General features: G+C 41.1%; 2 protein-coding genes across 2 annotated transcripts; both read left to right on the top strand.

Annotated features, from left to right (window-relative positions):
• Positions 1 to 6,969: 6,969 nt before the first annotated feature.
• On the top strand, positions 6,970 to 9,426 carry LOC115829011 (cytoskeleton-associated protein 2). Its single transcript, XM_030793124.1, has 6 exons — positions 6,970 to 6,990; positions 7,080 to 7,933; positions 8,078 to 8,402; positions 8,502 to 8,562; positions 8,662 to 8,998; positions 9,147 to 9,426. Exons 1-6 carry the CDS (start codon positions 6,970 to 6,972, stop codon positions 9,424 to 9,426), a joined length of 1,878 nt encoding a protein of 625 aa, XP_030648984.1.
• Positions 9,427 to 10,959: 1,533 nt separating this feature from the next.
• thap12a (THAP domain containing 12a) lies at positions 10,960 to 15,135 on the top strand. The gene is made up of 5 exons (XM_030792657.1): positions 10,960 to 11,048; positions 11,677 to 11,797; positions 11,959 to 12,066; positions 12,231 to 12,267; positions 12,951 to 15,135. The coding sequence occupies exons 1-5, from the start codon at positions 10,960 to 10,962 to the stop codon at positions 14,852 to 14,854; spliced, it is 2,259 nt and encodes a 752-aa protein (XP_030648517.1). The 3' UTR covers positions 14,855 to 15,135.
• The last annotated feature ends 519 nt before the right edge of the window (positions 15,136 to 15,654 follow it).

Below are 15,654 nucleotides of genomic sequence, written 5' to 3'. Positions count from 1 at the left end.
TTTTTCATGCTTGACCTTTTGACATGGCTATTTCAGAAGGAGTCCTTTCAAGAACAGAGACTTTTTAAAGTCTTTTTCAGCCAGGGTGATGAACATTGTTTTATTAAGTCATTCATCTTTAATGGAAAAGTAGGGAGTGTTTATAAGGACCAATCAAATAATTGTTGTCATTTAGCTCTGGATTCTACCCATTTGAATCCTGGATTTTGTTAACCTGTGTGTTAACTGAAGTTTTTGTGGACTTGTTCAGTGTTTGATGTCTTATCTTATTATTATGTATGTCATACATTATATGCAATTCATATCCTATTGTCAACCATTATTGTCTTAATTATCTCGTTTGCAGTAATATTCATCTCATTCTGAGAGTTGCAGTATTATAAAGAGGACATTATTATTTTATGAACGGTGATGCATCATGGTTACATATGTTTGTGTGATGTACTTTTTCATGTTTGATTCTGTATGTTATACAAGTATAGACCTCAACTCTTTTGTATAGAACAAACTTGTTTGTCTCAGTGTATTTGTAAATAAATAATAAATATTATTAGTATATGAAGCTGCTCATGTCTAAACTCTCAAGAAAAAAAAGACATATATATATATATATATATATATATATATATATTTGACAACTTGACTGTCACGTTGGGTAAAAGAGTCTTCATTTTATTCAAAGTAAACCTAACAAAAGACTTTCAAGGACTTATAATTTGCAGATCTCAGGTTTTTCAGGCAGGCAAGGAAACCAATATAACGTAGTACAAACACAAACAATTCCAGACAAAGAAGGGGGGGGGGGGGGGGGGGGGCAGGCATATTTGTACAGGGTTAAACAAGGCAGAGCTCACTGAGAACGGGGGGGGGGGCAGGCATATTTGTACAGAGTTAAACAAGGTAGAGCTAACTGAAAACAGGTTGAGTCAATGATTGAACTAACAGGACTAAACAAGGCTGAATTAAGTATTCATGAAGTAACAGAGAACTTAACCAAAACTGACCACAAGCGGGGGGGGGGGGGGGGGGGGGGCAGGCTGTGACATTGTCAGGTAACGTATTTGTAACACATTTACTATTCATGAAGATTCCTGAAAGTCTTCAAACATATTTTTATGTTTTATTCATGATGTACTCCCATTTTTAATTTTATGACAAATCTTTATACATAAAGGATTGCCCAAATGTAACTGAAAGCAAAGTATAATTTTACTGTGCAGAGTGCTCTTGTAATCTTCTTCATCAAGCTTTGTAATTAAGAGCAGAGATCCATGTTGTCAGCAGATGCCAAAGCCGATTGAAAGTTGCCAGGGCTCTACAGTTTTCATATTATTTCATCCACAAACTGTTATGCAAACATAAAATGATCTGCCGATGTGCTGAACCATGACAGTCAACTATCAAAGGCGAAGCAAATCTGTCTCTGCACCAGGTGTGGGGATCCTGAAAGGCCGTATATTCTAGTGGTACTGTGACAGGCCCAGCCGGGTCAAACCTGGCAGGTGTGGGGATCCTGAAGACCGTATATTCTAGTGGTACTGTGACAGGCCCAGCTGGGTCAAACCTGGCAGGTGTGGGGATCCTGAAGGCCGTATATTCTAGCAGCACTGTGACGGGCCCGGCTGGGTCAAACCTGGCAGGTGTGGGGATCCTGAAGGCCGTATATTCTAGTGGTACTGTGACAGGCCCAGCTGGGTCAAACCTGGCAGGTGTGGGGATCCTGAAGGCCGTATATTCTAGTGGTACTGTGACAGGCCCAGCCGGGTCAAACCTGGCAGGTGTGGGGATCCTGAAGACCGTATATTCTAGTGGTACTGTGACAGGCCCAGCTGGGTCAAACCTGGCAGGTGTGGGGATCCTGAAAGGCCGTATATTCTAGTGGTACTGTGACAGGCCCAGCCGGGTCAAACCTGGCAGGTGTGGGGATCCTGAAGGCCATATATTCTAGCAGCACTGTGACGGGCCCGGCTGGGTCAAACCTGGCAGGTGTGGGGATCCTGAAGGCCGTATATTCTAGTGGTACTGTGACAGGCCCAGCTGGGTCAAACCTGGCAGGTGTGGGGATCCTGAAGGCCGTATATTCTAGTGGTACTGTGACAGGCCCAGCTGGGTCAAACCTGGCAGGTGTGGGGATCCTGAAAGGCCGTATACTCTAGTGGTACTGTGACAGGCCCAGCTGGGTCAAACTTGGCAGGTGTGGGGATCCTGAAGGCCGTATATTCTAGTGGTACTGTGACAGGCCCAGCTGGGTCAAACCTGGCATGTGTGGGGATCCTGAAGACCGTATATTCTAGTGGTACTGTGACAGGCCCAGCCGGGTCAAACCTGGCAGGTGTGGGGATCCTGAAAGGCCGTATATTCTAGTGGTACTGTGACAGGCCCAGCTGGGTCAAACCTGGCAGGTGTGGGGATCCTGAAGACCGTATATTCTAGTGGTACTGTGACAGGCCCAGCCGGGTCAAACCTGGCAGGTGTGGGGATCCTGAAGACCGTATATTCTAGCAGCACTGTGACGGGCCCGGCTGGGTCGAACCTGACATTTAGGGAGCCAGCCAAGTGTGAAAAGCGGTGCCTGCAGTAAATTGTGGGCAACAGAAAATCAATATCTCACACAGTGATGTCCAGACCCCATTATCACCTTTCAGTTATTCTCCAGGTTAGAGAAGACAACCAGAACATACAGAACTCCGGGCAAACCAAGCTATCTCTTCGAATAAGGCTGACGGATCTAAGGGAGTATGGAAGATTTTCTGCGAAGTCTTCAATGATATTTTGATCCGGAGCGTTTACCCATAGTTCTTTTGTGCAGTAGTCATCTCGTGCTCTCTTTAGCTCTCAGCATAAACCTCTTCTCTGGGTCGGTTACTTTCGCTCCTTCCTATTGGTTTCCGCAGTCTCTTAATGGACAAATGCAGACCAGATGATTCAAACCTCAGGAGGGGTGAGAGAGAGAGAGCGATAAGGAGAGGGAGAAGTGGAATGAAGGGAGAAGAGTTAGAAGTAGAGGTAGGAAGGCAGTAGAGAAATCCTCTAGAGCTGTATGTTCATCTTTGTATAGGGTTAACATGACTCCCCTCCTTCCCTCCACCCACACACTCAATTTGTGGTCAACAATTGCCTCTCAGACACAAGCCATAAACCGAAAGGAACAGACGAATACTGTTTCACCTCTTAATCATGATTTAAAATTGCTCTAAGAATGCGACACTTCCTGGAACGACGTAGCTTTTGCTGTCGTGTATTTTATGTTAGGTTTTGGTCGGCCTTCGACGTCGTGTGTTCTTGGTAGGACAATTATGAAGTTTTGATGGGGAAGGTGAAATGAATTTTCTTCCGTACATCTAATTTTCTTTTTTTTTCTTTTGTTCTCACTGTTTACGACTCAACATCATCAAGAGCGTTACATTAGTTTTGTTATTCAGCACCATTTCTCAATGTCTTTAAACTCCAGACATCACGCCTCTAAATGTTTCTGTCTTGATGTGGATAAGAAAACAAGTAATGAGCTCTTAAAGACGGAAGCAGCCATCAAAAGTTATTTTGTCTCTTTAAAAGTCACATTCTTGTTATCTCATAGGATTATCCAGGAAGCCTTGAAACCCACTGACACCTTGTCCTGTGGCGAAAGACATCATCCTGTAACTCGCCATTCACAGAACTCACTTAACTTCACAGAATCCCATAGTATGACACCTACGTTCTACTGTCATTCTGCATGTTCACAGTACGCTGTCCACAGCCCATAGGAACGTATTCTAACCCTTTCCTCAATACCTTCTTATTTCCTTACATCTGTCATTACATTGTCCATTAATATACCAATAAAACACTGACGTATTCAGCATACAACAGGAGAAGACAACAGAATGTTTTAAAGAAGACAATTTTCATGACTCAGCTTAGCGTGTTAGGACTGTGGGTTGGACTTGGGATGGGGAATTTGGGATGGATATGTATGCTTAATGATTTCTACTGAGGAAGACATATTGAAATGAGACAGACACTGAAACCCAAATGGTTTGGGACTCCATTCTTTCTCCATTGGTAGGCTACAGAATAAGGTTCGCTATGTGTCAGAATGCACATAGCCACTGTCCAGAATAAGCCTCTGTCTGAGGTTAGTATTGAAATGCTGTTGTAATATGTTTGTAAGTGCTTCGTATATTCTAATGGGTTTGTTTAGTCTGTACCACATGATTGTAATTGGAAACACATGTGATATGTGAAATCAGCCTTGTAAAAATGGGTGTTTCCACCCTCTGATGTCATATGTAAGCAATAAGCAGATGGTGTTTGGAAAGCATGCATCACTTTCTTCCCAAAGTACTTTTAACCCCCTCTTTCCCTCCCATTACAATTCCCTTTGGCTGCTTTATTTTAGGACCAATTTGCCAACTTTCCACCTTCTACCCCATTATCTCACAATCTTTGGGGCCAGGCAGCTGCTTACATCTAGCACAAGGAATGCAGAAAGATTATGAAAATAACAAGCACTTACATTATGTGGTTACATTATGCTGGAATGTGTTAAAATGTTAATGTTTCAAATATTGTCATATAACCTGCAATGAGAGAGAGAATGCGTGTTCGTATTTGTGTGTGTGTGTGTGAGAGAGAGAGGAGGGGGGGAGAGACAGTTCATTAGAGAAAGAGTACAGTGACAATGGATTTTATTCCACTTCAGTGAAAGTGTAATTGCTTTCCTTGTCATGTATCTAGCATAATGTGCATTGTGATTAACCAGCAAAATCGACCCAAATAAGGAGGGCACCATTGGCTGAACACACATAAATATTAATTTCATTTAAATTTAACACAAGCAGCAGAAAGCAAAAACACTTAAAGGATCTCTCTCTCTCTCTCTCTCTCTCTCTCTCTCTCTCTGACTACGTCACTCAATGAAAATTCAGCGGTCTTGAGCGGAGTGTGGACTGAGCTGGCCTCTAGTGGTAGAGTATGGTATCACCTCTTCTTACACTAAGTTGGCCTATGGGAACACTTCACTTTTTTTATTTGTTTACTCTTTGCCGTCTTTAGTTATTCTTCTGATGAATATTTAAAAAATATACATTTAATTTACAATTCACACACAGTTAGTTTTTTCTCACAAGTCTAATTTTTAATGAAAGTCAGGTCTCATTAAAAACACTTAACTTATGTGAATTCGGCAAAGTGTAGGCAGATGTCTGATGTGAAATTAAATGAATGTATATGTAGAATTCCTTCAAACCGAACGCTAAAATGAGAGGTGGAAGCTTTGAACAATTACGGGAGGAGGCCTGAGTGACCAGTTGAGATTACTGTTCATCCTTATTTACTGCACTCTACCAAATGGCAAAGACTTAAACACTTCCTCTATTGGCATAATGGTATCTGCCCCTTTAAATCTTTCCAATTTTCCTCCAACTGCTGTATATTTCACTGAGACTCCAGGGACTTTTTGCTAGACACACCCGAAAAGTAACTGCAAATGAGGTGCAGTGTTACTTAAATTTACTGATGTTTGCACCGCAGTTTCACCTCCAAGAAGCCAAGTTTCTCAAGCCCCATTGCCGAGAAAATTTCCTTGTCCTGGGGTATTCCAGAAAGCGGGTTTAGTGAAAACTCTGAATTAGTTAACTCAGGGTAAGTAGTAAACCTACTAATAGAAGAGCCCTATGGCTTCATTCTTGTAGCAATGCAAAGCCATAGGGCTCATCTATTAGGTTTCCTACTTGCTCTTAGTTAATTGAGTTTTCACGAAACCCGCTCTCTGGAATACCCCCCGATCCGGTTATTTATCTTAAAACATAAGGCAATCATTCTGTTAACTACATACCCCAATCCAAAGAAACTACACAAAAATGACACACGTTTTCCCTTTTGGGAATCATGAAGGTGCACCTCATCATTTCATATGCCTGTAGTGATGAAAATCTTCATTTTCTTTGGTTCACATCAGTGTTTAAACATGCAACAAAAGGCTCATGATTTCACTTGGTATGAATTAGAACCAAATACCTAAAACAATTAAGATCCACCAATTCGATTTTACAAGGATGTATATTATTAAAGAATTTCCTGAGTTTTAACTCAGTTTTTCAGAACAGTGACGTCACGTTAATTTTTTTTAAAAAATATTTGAGCAAACTACTAAGCCCAGTATTTCTGGAATTTTATTATGGTTCGAAACTCACAGTTGCGCATTGTCTGCCTGAGAAACACAAGTGCGATCCCGTGATCACCTCTGACAACTGCGATTGGCTGAACCGATGTACTAACGGTCAGCACCAATCAGATTAAAGTATAGCAGCGCCAAAGTTAAAACTGGCGATTTGAAAGCTGGGTTTCTGGTTGGATGCCTGAACATGTTTGAAAGACATGTGTTTTTGTTGAGAGGTGGTCGTAACTACAACGTAGGCTGGGAAAGTGGGATTTGCTAAATTATTGTATTGATCAAAAAGCCGTTGGATTTCGGTTAATCTCTGTTTGCGGAGGTAAGGTGCTAAATCTTAAAGTACTATTACGACGTTAAATAGATTTTATTTACTAACGTTAGCCTGACGCCCAATTAGCTGCCTCGTTCAGATTTCCAGGTCAAATCACCTAAGTTAGCGCATTTGTTTATTGCCTACGGCTGTAACAATAGCAAATACCGGTATAATAAATAAGTCTTCATCGCTGTAGACGTGAAATAATACTGAGAGTATTCGATTCTTGCATAGTGCTGTCACACGAATTGATACTTCTATTAGTTGTTTCGATAAGAAGTCCCGTGTATGCATAGCCTACTGTCTAGGCGTTCCGTGTGGTCAGGAAAATGACAATTCTCCAGTTCAAATACGGTATAGTCTATACGTTTTGCTGTCTGCTCTTATTAGCTGTTTTCTTACTTAACGATGAACATATTTTACAGTACTTCTTCCTCACTTGCAGATTTGATCAATTAAAAGTGGAGGAGTAAACATCTAGATCTCTTTTACAAAGAAAATGGACACTATATCAAAAAAGGTAAAACATTTTACTACCTGTTCAGTGTCAATTTATCATACTAGTGATTTGTCTGTGTTAACACAAAAAAATACTTTTTGATTTTGCAGAGTAATAAAGAAAATACCAAGCCAGCTACTGGAGCAAGAAATCATGTCAGTTCAGTGGTCAACAAGCAGAAAGTGGTGGGCAAGACTGGAGCTTTACGAGCCAAAAATGATCTTAAGGAAAAGAATTTGGGTGGAACAGAGGACACAATACCAGTAAAGGGCGAGTTGACGGCTGTGAGACCTGCAAGCAAACCAAGTGCAGTAGATCTTAAAAAGCGTCATACGCTAAGCCAGCAGTTCCGCTCACAGCAGTCAGTGAGACACCAAAAACTAGTGATGGAGGTTGTTAAGCCAACTTCTGCCGTGCCCCCTAAAACCCTCCCTGGCACCTACAAGGGAAGAGTTGTGCAGTCAAAAGTGGACTGTTTCAGGAAACCCGGTGACGGTGAGAAGGAGGTGCAAAAGAAAGCCGCTGTTAAACCAAATGTACCTAAACCTCCATCTCAAAAGCTGGGGACTCTGTCAAAAATGAGGTCTAAGTCTGTAACTTCAGTGTCTGGGCCAGCTCAACACAAACCCTACCCAAGACCCAAGGCCGCCTCAGACGCTCAACTCCACATCCCGGACAAATCGGTTCAGAAACCAATAACTCAAAGGCTGAGAGGTCCCAAAGTTCCAGCCACCACCCGCCCAGCCGCTGCTCTACGCTCCGCTCCCCCATCCTCCAGGCCAGCTCCGGCACCCATGCCACGCCCAGTCTCCAGCAAGTCCACCACTGTGGTGAAGGGGAAGGAACCACTGCTAAGTACCAAATCTAAAGCCCCGGTGGCCGCAAGTGAGAGGAGAGTTCAAAAACCGGTCACAAGTACCCTTAGCCAATATAGGGTCTCCATGGAGACAGCTGAGGAGAGAAGGTATGGTACTTTGTTGTAGATGGAGACTTTGAATATTAATGTCTTCTGTTGGCTAATATAAAATATCTCTGGAAAGTGAAATACTTCTTTCTGTAGAACTGTTTATTTAATGTGAGGAATTTCGATTGACTTTTTTTTGTCCAGAGCAAAGCTTGCAGAATGGTTGGCAACCAAGGGGAGGACATTGAAGAGACCACCAATTGCAGTTACATTGGCTCCCCAAACACGTCAGCCAGAAGTACAGCCTAAAATTCACCCTGAACCCAAATGTCTGCAGCCTCAACCTCCAGTAGAGTCTGAAGCCGAAAATCCAAACCCCCAGACAAAAGCAGACATTCAGACAGAAAATGCCCAGGTCCCTGAGCATGAACCAGCTCACAGCCCAAGCCATATAATGAATACAACACTAGACCTGATGGACAACTCTGATTTGGATCTTCCAGTTGATCCTGAAGTCAGGATGGAAGGGGTAAGTTTTGTAAAACAAAAAAAAAAATTCTTTCTACCACTCAATGGCAATAAATCCAATTAACGTTTCATTTAAACAATGTCTCGCTTTCACCTGCAGTTGGTACGTAACCTATGTGATGCTTTGGAGGCCATGGAGACTCCATCTGCTTGCAGAAGTGGTAGGTTCCCAAGTCACAATTTTATGAACTTAGTACCTGAGATGATAAACCATGATTTGTACAGAACATGCAAAATAATTGTCCTTTTTTCACATCAAGACCCTGAGACAAGTGAAGACGATGGGAATGTGGTTCTAGAAGATTCATTTCATATGCCTGTTAAGATGGAAGAGCAAGTGAAAGAGGAGGAAACGACAAAAGAGTTTGAGATATTGACCGAAGAAGAGTTAGAAGGAAAGAGTGACTCAGAAAGCGATGCTTCAGACGACAGAGATGTTGCCATTAAAAGTGAAGATGAGAGCTTGAAGAAGGAAGATCAAAAGTCAGATGAAAATGAACCCGAGAGCGATGAAGATGAGCTGAACATCACACCTCCAGAAACAGAGGGAGCATCAATGGTGAAATACAGTATAAAGACAACTCCTTTTCTACAAAGGTGAGTTTGACTAACAATCTGTTATGGAGGCCGACATCCAAATTGTTTTGGGTCGTGAAATGTTCGTGATGAGCTTTAAACTGAATATTCAATAATGGATTCGTGCGAAGTATGTTTATGTCTTTGTTTGTTTGTTTGTTTTTATTAGCGTGAAGAAGAGGATCGAGGACGAGGTTGCTCCAGCAAGCGGCTCAAGGCGCAAGAGTGCAATCAAGGACCTGAAATTCCTGACTCCCGTGAGACGATCCTGCCGAATCCAGCGCAAGTCCTCACGTCTGCCAGGAATGCTGAATGACCACGACCCTTGCGTGTCCTCTCTGGCTGAACTGGTCCATCTGGATGATTCTGCCAATGCCTATATCTACAGAAAGAACCCTGCTCTTCTGGATGAGCTCCCTGACCATGCAGGAGCATTAGAGAGGTTATGAATCAAGAGAATGTTTTCTCAACAGAGGAAGGAAGGATGCTTACAAAAAAAAAAATCAATACTAAATGAAAATGGGTTGTTTTAACTGCCACATTTTCATCCATTTTTAATAATATTCTATTAAGATAATATCACTTGTAACACTTCAAGACAGAAGCTAATTCCCAATGCCTTATCTGAAGCTTTTTAAAGCTTTTTCCTGTTTTGGCTTCTGATATTGCTCTATTTAACACAGCTGACAAACTCTGACTTGGCTTTGCAATGTACCATAAATGCCACTAAAATGGATGACCCAATAACAAACCCATTTATTTATGTTAACCACACTGTTAGCCATCATTGTGAGCACTTTTGTGTACTCAGTTATCTGCTTTGATTATATTCTTAAATATGAGGGCATTTAAGAATATACATTTCATGTAAGCTTCATGTTGTGTTACCTGTGTCATATCTCTCTCTCTTAGGATATATTTGTTTGTATGTATGTTGACAGGTGAGGACTTAAAAGGTGGTGATGGTCTCACATACGCTAACCAAAATTGTTACTACATCTTTGTACAAAAGATTTTATCTCTGTAATTAGAATTTGACAACTTTAAATGTAGTCTTTTTCAAGGCTATGTTTAAAGAAATGTGGGTTTAATTTCTGCAAATAAATTTTTCATTTGTTCCACTTTGCACACTGTCTGTATTCCAAATTTCAGGTTTATGCAAGCATTTGATATTTATAAAGGAGTGCTCACATATAGTTTATAAGGGGAGGGTGTGTCTTCATAATCACCCATAAAGCTATATAGCTATGGTCACACTTAATGCAGAAGTGGACATTTTGAGTAAAAAAGCAAATTGCACCCTCTGAGGTATTGTGTTGCTAAGGAAGTATAATCACTCCTATCCGGAGTTGCAGTTATTGACTTGGCAACTTTTGATAAAATCTTAAGTATTTTAAGCATATCAGTAGCCTATATGCACTAGACAACAGGTCAAATGGAACGTGCTTCTTGTTTAACGGAATGTCTCAAGGAGTGACGAGTCAGGAATCTATATAGCAACCTTTAGAATAAATATTACAGTTCTATGAAGACTAGCATCTTATGTCTATCGAATAAGCGTTAACCTACGGTGATGGCAAAAGCTAAAGAAATCTATCTGTTTAAATGTTCTAATCTGCAAAGATGCGTTTTGTTAGTTTTTCTTTTATTGTAATTATATACAGTAGACGAAATTTTTCAAAACTGAGTGTATATTATTCACCCAGACATTAAGGCTTTGTCATCGTGGCGCGATTTCATTTCTATGACGGCACGTCATTGGTCTATATTTGAACTCAGCTGACGCGTGGCGGTGCATCATGGGACGGAGACGGACTCTAGGCGCTAACTCCTCCAGGCCACATAAAGCACTAGAGTGCAGACCTAATTTATGATTTTATTGGTTTTGGAAACTGCATTTGTAAAACTATTTCTTTAAATTTGATTTTTGAAAAGTTAAAATCCTATATTCTAATTTCAGAATTAATAAAAAATAAAGAGCGATGCCAAATTTTTGTGCTGCCCCGAATTGCACTAGGAAGAGCACACAATCTGACTTAGCTTTTTTCAGGTTTCCACGGGATGCTCAAAGGTGAGTAAATGCAACGGGCGCTCAACACCGATTGTGTTGAGAGCAACGTTGGACGAATTTAACAAATAATGGTGGTCGGAAAATGCTATATTGAACGAACAGAAAAGGACTGCATGCTATGGGAACAAGATGAGCAAAATAACAACTGAAAAGTTGTACTCACTAGTTAGCACCGACAGAGCTTTGCTAACTATCTCTTCTGGTGTTTAGCTGTCAAAGTTGCCATGACAGATACGCTAGTGTATGGACGTCAAGTGGAGCTCCAGAGGCAGCACGTTAGCAGTAGTCTGTGGAAGCCTCGAATACATTGTTATATTTTACCCGCAACCTGTCAGTTTTCAGCTGCCTGCCATACAGCTAGTGTCGGCTAATCCCGCAGTTAATATGCCATGCTGACTGTCAGCGGTTATTTAGTCAGAATATGCTGGAGTAATTGATTAAGCGTATTTTCCTACAAGAGTCAGAATCATCTCTATAGTACCGTCTGACCCGTAATTTTGTTTTTCTAATTCCGAAAGTTCAGTTATAGTATAGCAATAGCTATGCATTTATTCCGTGTAGATCCGTAGTCCAACACGTCATTGGCACGTGTATTCTTATTCTTCGTATTGCTATTGTTATTATTCAGGTGCAGAATCTGGGTGGAAAACTGCCGTCGTGCAGATTTGGAAGCCAAAACAGCAGATCAGTTGAACAAACACTATCGGCTGTGTGCCAAGCACTTTGAACCACATATGGTTTGTAAGACGGTAAGTTAAATTAATTTTGTTTTTGCGGAATTTGCGTGTTATAGTTAAATTTACAGTTAAAGTGCTCCTTATTCATCTACTCTGTATTTAATTTATCCAGTTGAATATCTTTTTTTTTCATAAACATTAAATTTGCATTTTAATCTCATTTAATCTTCTAGAGTCCTTTCAGGACGGTGCTCAGAGACAATGCTATCCCGACGATATTTGATCTCACCAGCCATCTCAATAACCCTCACAGCAGACACCGCAAACGGATAAAAATAATGGTTTGAGTTTTACCATAAGTTTTCCCAAACACCCACTGATATATAATGGAATAGACATTCATTCAGGGTCTATTGTAGGAGTAATTACTTAGTACAGAAGACTGTGTTTTGTTCAGCTTGTGTGGATTGATTGAACTGAATTAAGCTTTTCTTTTCTTCAACAGACTGATGAAGAGGTCAGGGAAATGAAAGAGAGGCGATGTAAGTTGTTCTGTTGCTGCATTGTTCATCATCAACACGTTTGAGTCGAACCGCAGTATAAAACCAAGCGTGCTTGATTGCAGTTTGTTCTCTATGGAAATCTTTCTCACTTATCATAGTGAATGTCTGATTCACTGTGAAGCATTCTCCTAATAAAGACCAGTCTTTTGATGCGTAAAGGCACAGAACATTCTGTATTCATCATTTTTATTCTGATGAATTTTAGATACTTGATATTAGCACCATACAAACGCTCTGCAAAGATTAATAATACACAAAACACGCATCTATCAAATAATTGGTGAAAATAAATTCTTAGTCAGTCAAGGTTTAGGGTACTGAAGAGTAACCTTAACACATTTGGACTTAAATAAATTTGTGAGGACTGACAATTTTTGTTTAATCTGCACTTTTCTACTAATGAAATATATCTACTGCCATATTGTCACTGTATTAGATGATGAAACATGGGTAGGAAAAGTATTTGGTATACTTCGTGTTATTCAGTATTACCCTGTCTTAGTTCAATTGTGTGGCTCTCAGTGTGTATCACATTAAATAGTATGTCCAGTTGATTTTTATTTATTTATTTATTTTGCATGTGTAGTGAATGCAAAGATTTTTTTTTTTTTGTATTCAAAGGCATGGCTGACTCATCTCCATATTTTTTTTCTTATTACCAGTGGAGGCTTCAGCAGAGCAAGCAGAAGCAAACAAAGACGCCAGCGAGGGGCTTGACAATGACGAGTCTGTCAGTGTCCCTCAGCTTTCAGAGGAGGAGAAGGAACACAGAGAATACCTCAGGTCCCTGTTTGAGGTCTTGATTATGATGGGTAAACAAAACATACCTCTGAGTGGTCATTCTGAAGAGGAACAGGAAAGCAAAAGCTTCACTCCAAGCAACTTTCAAGCATTGCTCGAATATCGTATCAACTCCGGGGACGAGGCCCTCAGGAAGAAATTTGAGATGTCTGCCGTAAACACAGAGTATTGTTCATCTACCCTGTTGAAGCAGATGCTGGAGGTTTGTGAGAGCTGTGTTCGTGAAGAAGTGCTTGAAGAAGTGAAGGAGACCCGTTTTTTCTCGTTAGTGACACAAGACATAGTAGATATTTCAGGGCAATACCATCTTCCATTGTTTCTTCGTTTTGTGGATCAGGCCAACTCCCTGCGAGAAGAATTCATGGGGTTTCTACCATTTGAAGGAGATGAAGAAACCCTCACCGATCGGCTACTGGCCGAAGTATCTGAGAAGTGGGGCCTCAACATGGAGAATTGTCGTGGACAGGCATATTTCAGCTCTGGGGTGCACGCGCAAAAAGTCAAAGCCATGGCCACAAGGCTAAATGAAAAGTTCCCCTTGGCAGTGCATACGCCATGCTCTACCCGTTCACTGAATAGCTCCCTCGCTAACAGTCTGAATTTGACAGGAACCCAGCTAGTCATGTCAACTCTGAAAAAGATTGATACATTTTTCAGCAAATCCCCTCAGCTTCAGTCTGAGTTAGAAAACGCCATTTCTATCTATTACCAAGGAAACGAGGAGAAGGCCAATGAACTCAAAGAAGCATGTCGCACTAGCTGGACTGAGAGGCACGACGCCTTTGAGCTGGCAGTTGACCTCCTCGAATCTCTTCTGCTCTGCATGGATAGCATTCATGACAACGAGGAGCTCAAATGGAGCGATCAAATCTCACAGAGCGCTTTTGTCATATCTGAAGCACTGGCCGATTTTGAGTTTGTGGTCACGCTGGTTGTGCTGAAAAACACCCTGTCCTTCACCCGAGCTTTTGGCAAAAATTTGCAAGGCCAAACAATGGATGTCTTCTTCGCCGCAAGTAGCTTGATTGCCGTCTTGCACTCATTAAACGAAGTCATGGACAACATCGAAGTCTATCATGAGTTTTGGTTTGAGGAAGCAATTAACCTTGCTGCTGCGCTGGAAATCCCTGTCAAAATCCCCAGGCTTTACTTCAGAAAGTTACGCCCTGATGCTGGGGTTGAGATTCAGCCGGAGAGCTACTTTAAAGAGCATCTTACCATTCCCTTAGTGAGCCATGTCATCCAGGAGCTTAAAGACCTTTTCTCTGAAAATCACCTGAAGGCCTTGAAGTCTCTGTCGCTGGTCCCTGCGGTCATGGGGCAGCTGAAGTTCAACACGGCCGAAGAGAACAACGCCGATATTTACAGGAGTGACCTGCCCAACCCAGACACTCTTCCCGCGGAGCTCCATTGCTGGAGGATCAAATGGAAACATCGGAGCAAAGAGGTTACGCTGCCCTCTAGTATCTACGAAACCCTGCAGCTGTCCGACGTCAAGTTCTTCCCCAACGTGTGTGCATTCCTAAAGGTGCTCTGCATCCTTCCGGTCCTTGCTTTTGAGGACGAGAAATGCGCCGTCGCGAGAAAACGCCTGAATGCGTATCTGGAAGACACACCAGTGAATCACAGGTCCAAGAGCCTGTCCTTGTTGAACATTAATTATGATGCCAGGTATGATTTGGATATGATGGTTGAAACGTATGTCAGAATGTTTCCAGAAAAAGAAGAGGTAGAAGGACTTCCAGAAAAAGAGCAGATGGAGTGACTTCTCTTTTGTCAGGTTTTGCCAAGTGCATATGATGCCATTTTGTAACTGGAAATGAGGGGGGAAATTCATTTGTATTATTTGGGGGGACAAAAAAAAGGCTGCATCATTTTGACCTGAGTAATTCCAGATGTATAGAGAGCCACTATTCCTAGTCATATATATAGATGTAAAAAGAAATTAACATACAAGATAACCATGATAATTATTTTTTGGTTCTGGAAGTGTGTATATATATCGAACAAGTGCTGTGCAGATTAGAGTTCTTTTCATTAGATCAAATACAGTTTTGGCATCTATGGCTGTGACCAATTTTGCAAATAAAATTTCTTTGCAAGTATTAGTTTGGTGTCAGTGTGATGTATATTGCACCATTTATTTTAACTGTTTATAAGTCATTGGACAACATCAGAGATTTCATAAATGATCTTAATATCTCACGTCATGACGGCCTTACGGAATTAGTTTTCCACGGTGTTTGTAGCATGAAGCGCAAAAGTTAATCAAACATTACATTATAGTGTGTTTTCCTTGTATGGAAGCGATAGCTCACACATTCATCTACTTGTATGTTATGATTAATTTTAAATTTGAAAATTAATTTGATGATTAATTTTAATTTATGAGCCAGACTAATGGACTCCTCAGTATCATCTATCCTATTACACTGCCCGATTAATCGAATGGGTGGTCCCTACTTGGTCACGTGGACATTAGAAATTTTCGCAGCAACCGCGTGGTTACAGATGCAGAACGAATTTAAGGCACTTGTAGCATTAAATCGATGTTTTGTGGTAGTA

This window comes from Chanos chanos, chromosome 15, assembly GCF_902362185.1.
Source record: "Chanos chanos chromosome 15, fChaCha1.1, whole genome shotgun sequence".
NCBI classification, from domain to species: domain Eukaryota; kingdom Metazoa; phylum Chordata; class Actinopteri; order Gonorynchiformes; family Chanidae; genus Chanos; species Chanos chanos.
The sequence above is the reverse complement of the archived record's forward strand: the minus strand, read 5'-3'. Positions and strand labels throughout refer to the sequence as shown.

Excerpts from the sequence above, each read along its gene's own strand:
- LOC115829011 (XM_030793124.1), top strand. The coding sequence starts at position 6,970 with ATGGACACTATATCAAAAAAG. Across the intron at positions 8,563-8,661 it reads TCCATCTGCTTGCAGAAGTG|ACCCTGAGACAAGTGAAGAC; the intron begins GTAGGTTCCCAA and ends TTTCACATCAAG. Across the intron at positions 8,999-9,146 it reads ACAACTCCTTTTCTACAAAG|CGTGAAGAAGAGGATCGAGG; the intron begins GTGAGTTTGACT and ends TGTTTTTATTAG.
- thap12a (XM_030792657.1), top strand. The coding sequence starts at position 10,960 with ATGCCAAATTTTTGTGCTGCCCCGAATTGCACTAGGAAGAGCACACAA. Across the intron at positions 12,067-12,230 it reads GCAAACGGATAAAAATAATG|ACTGATGAAGAGGTCAGGGA; the intron begins GTTTGAGTTTTA and ends TTTCTTCAACAG. Across the intron at positions 12,268-12,950 it reads GGAAATGAAAGAGAGGCGAT|TGGAGGCTTCAGCAGAGCAA; the intron begins GTAAGTTGTTCT and ends TCTTATTACCAG.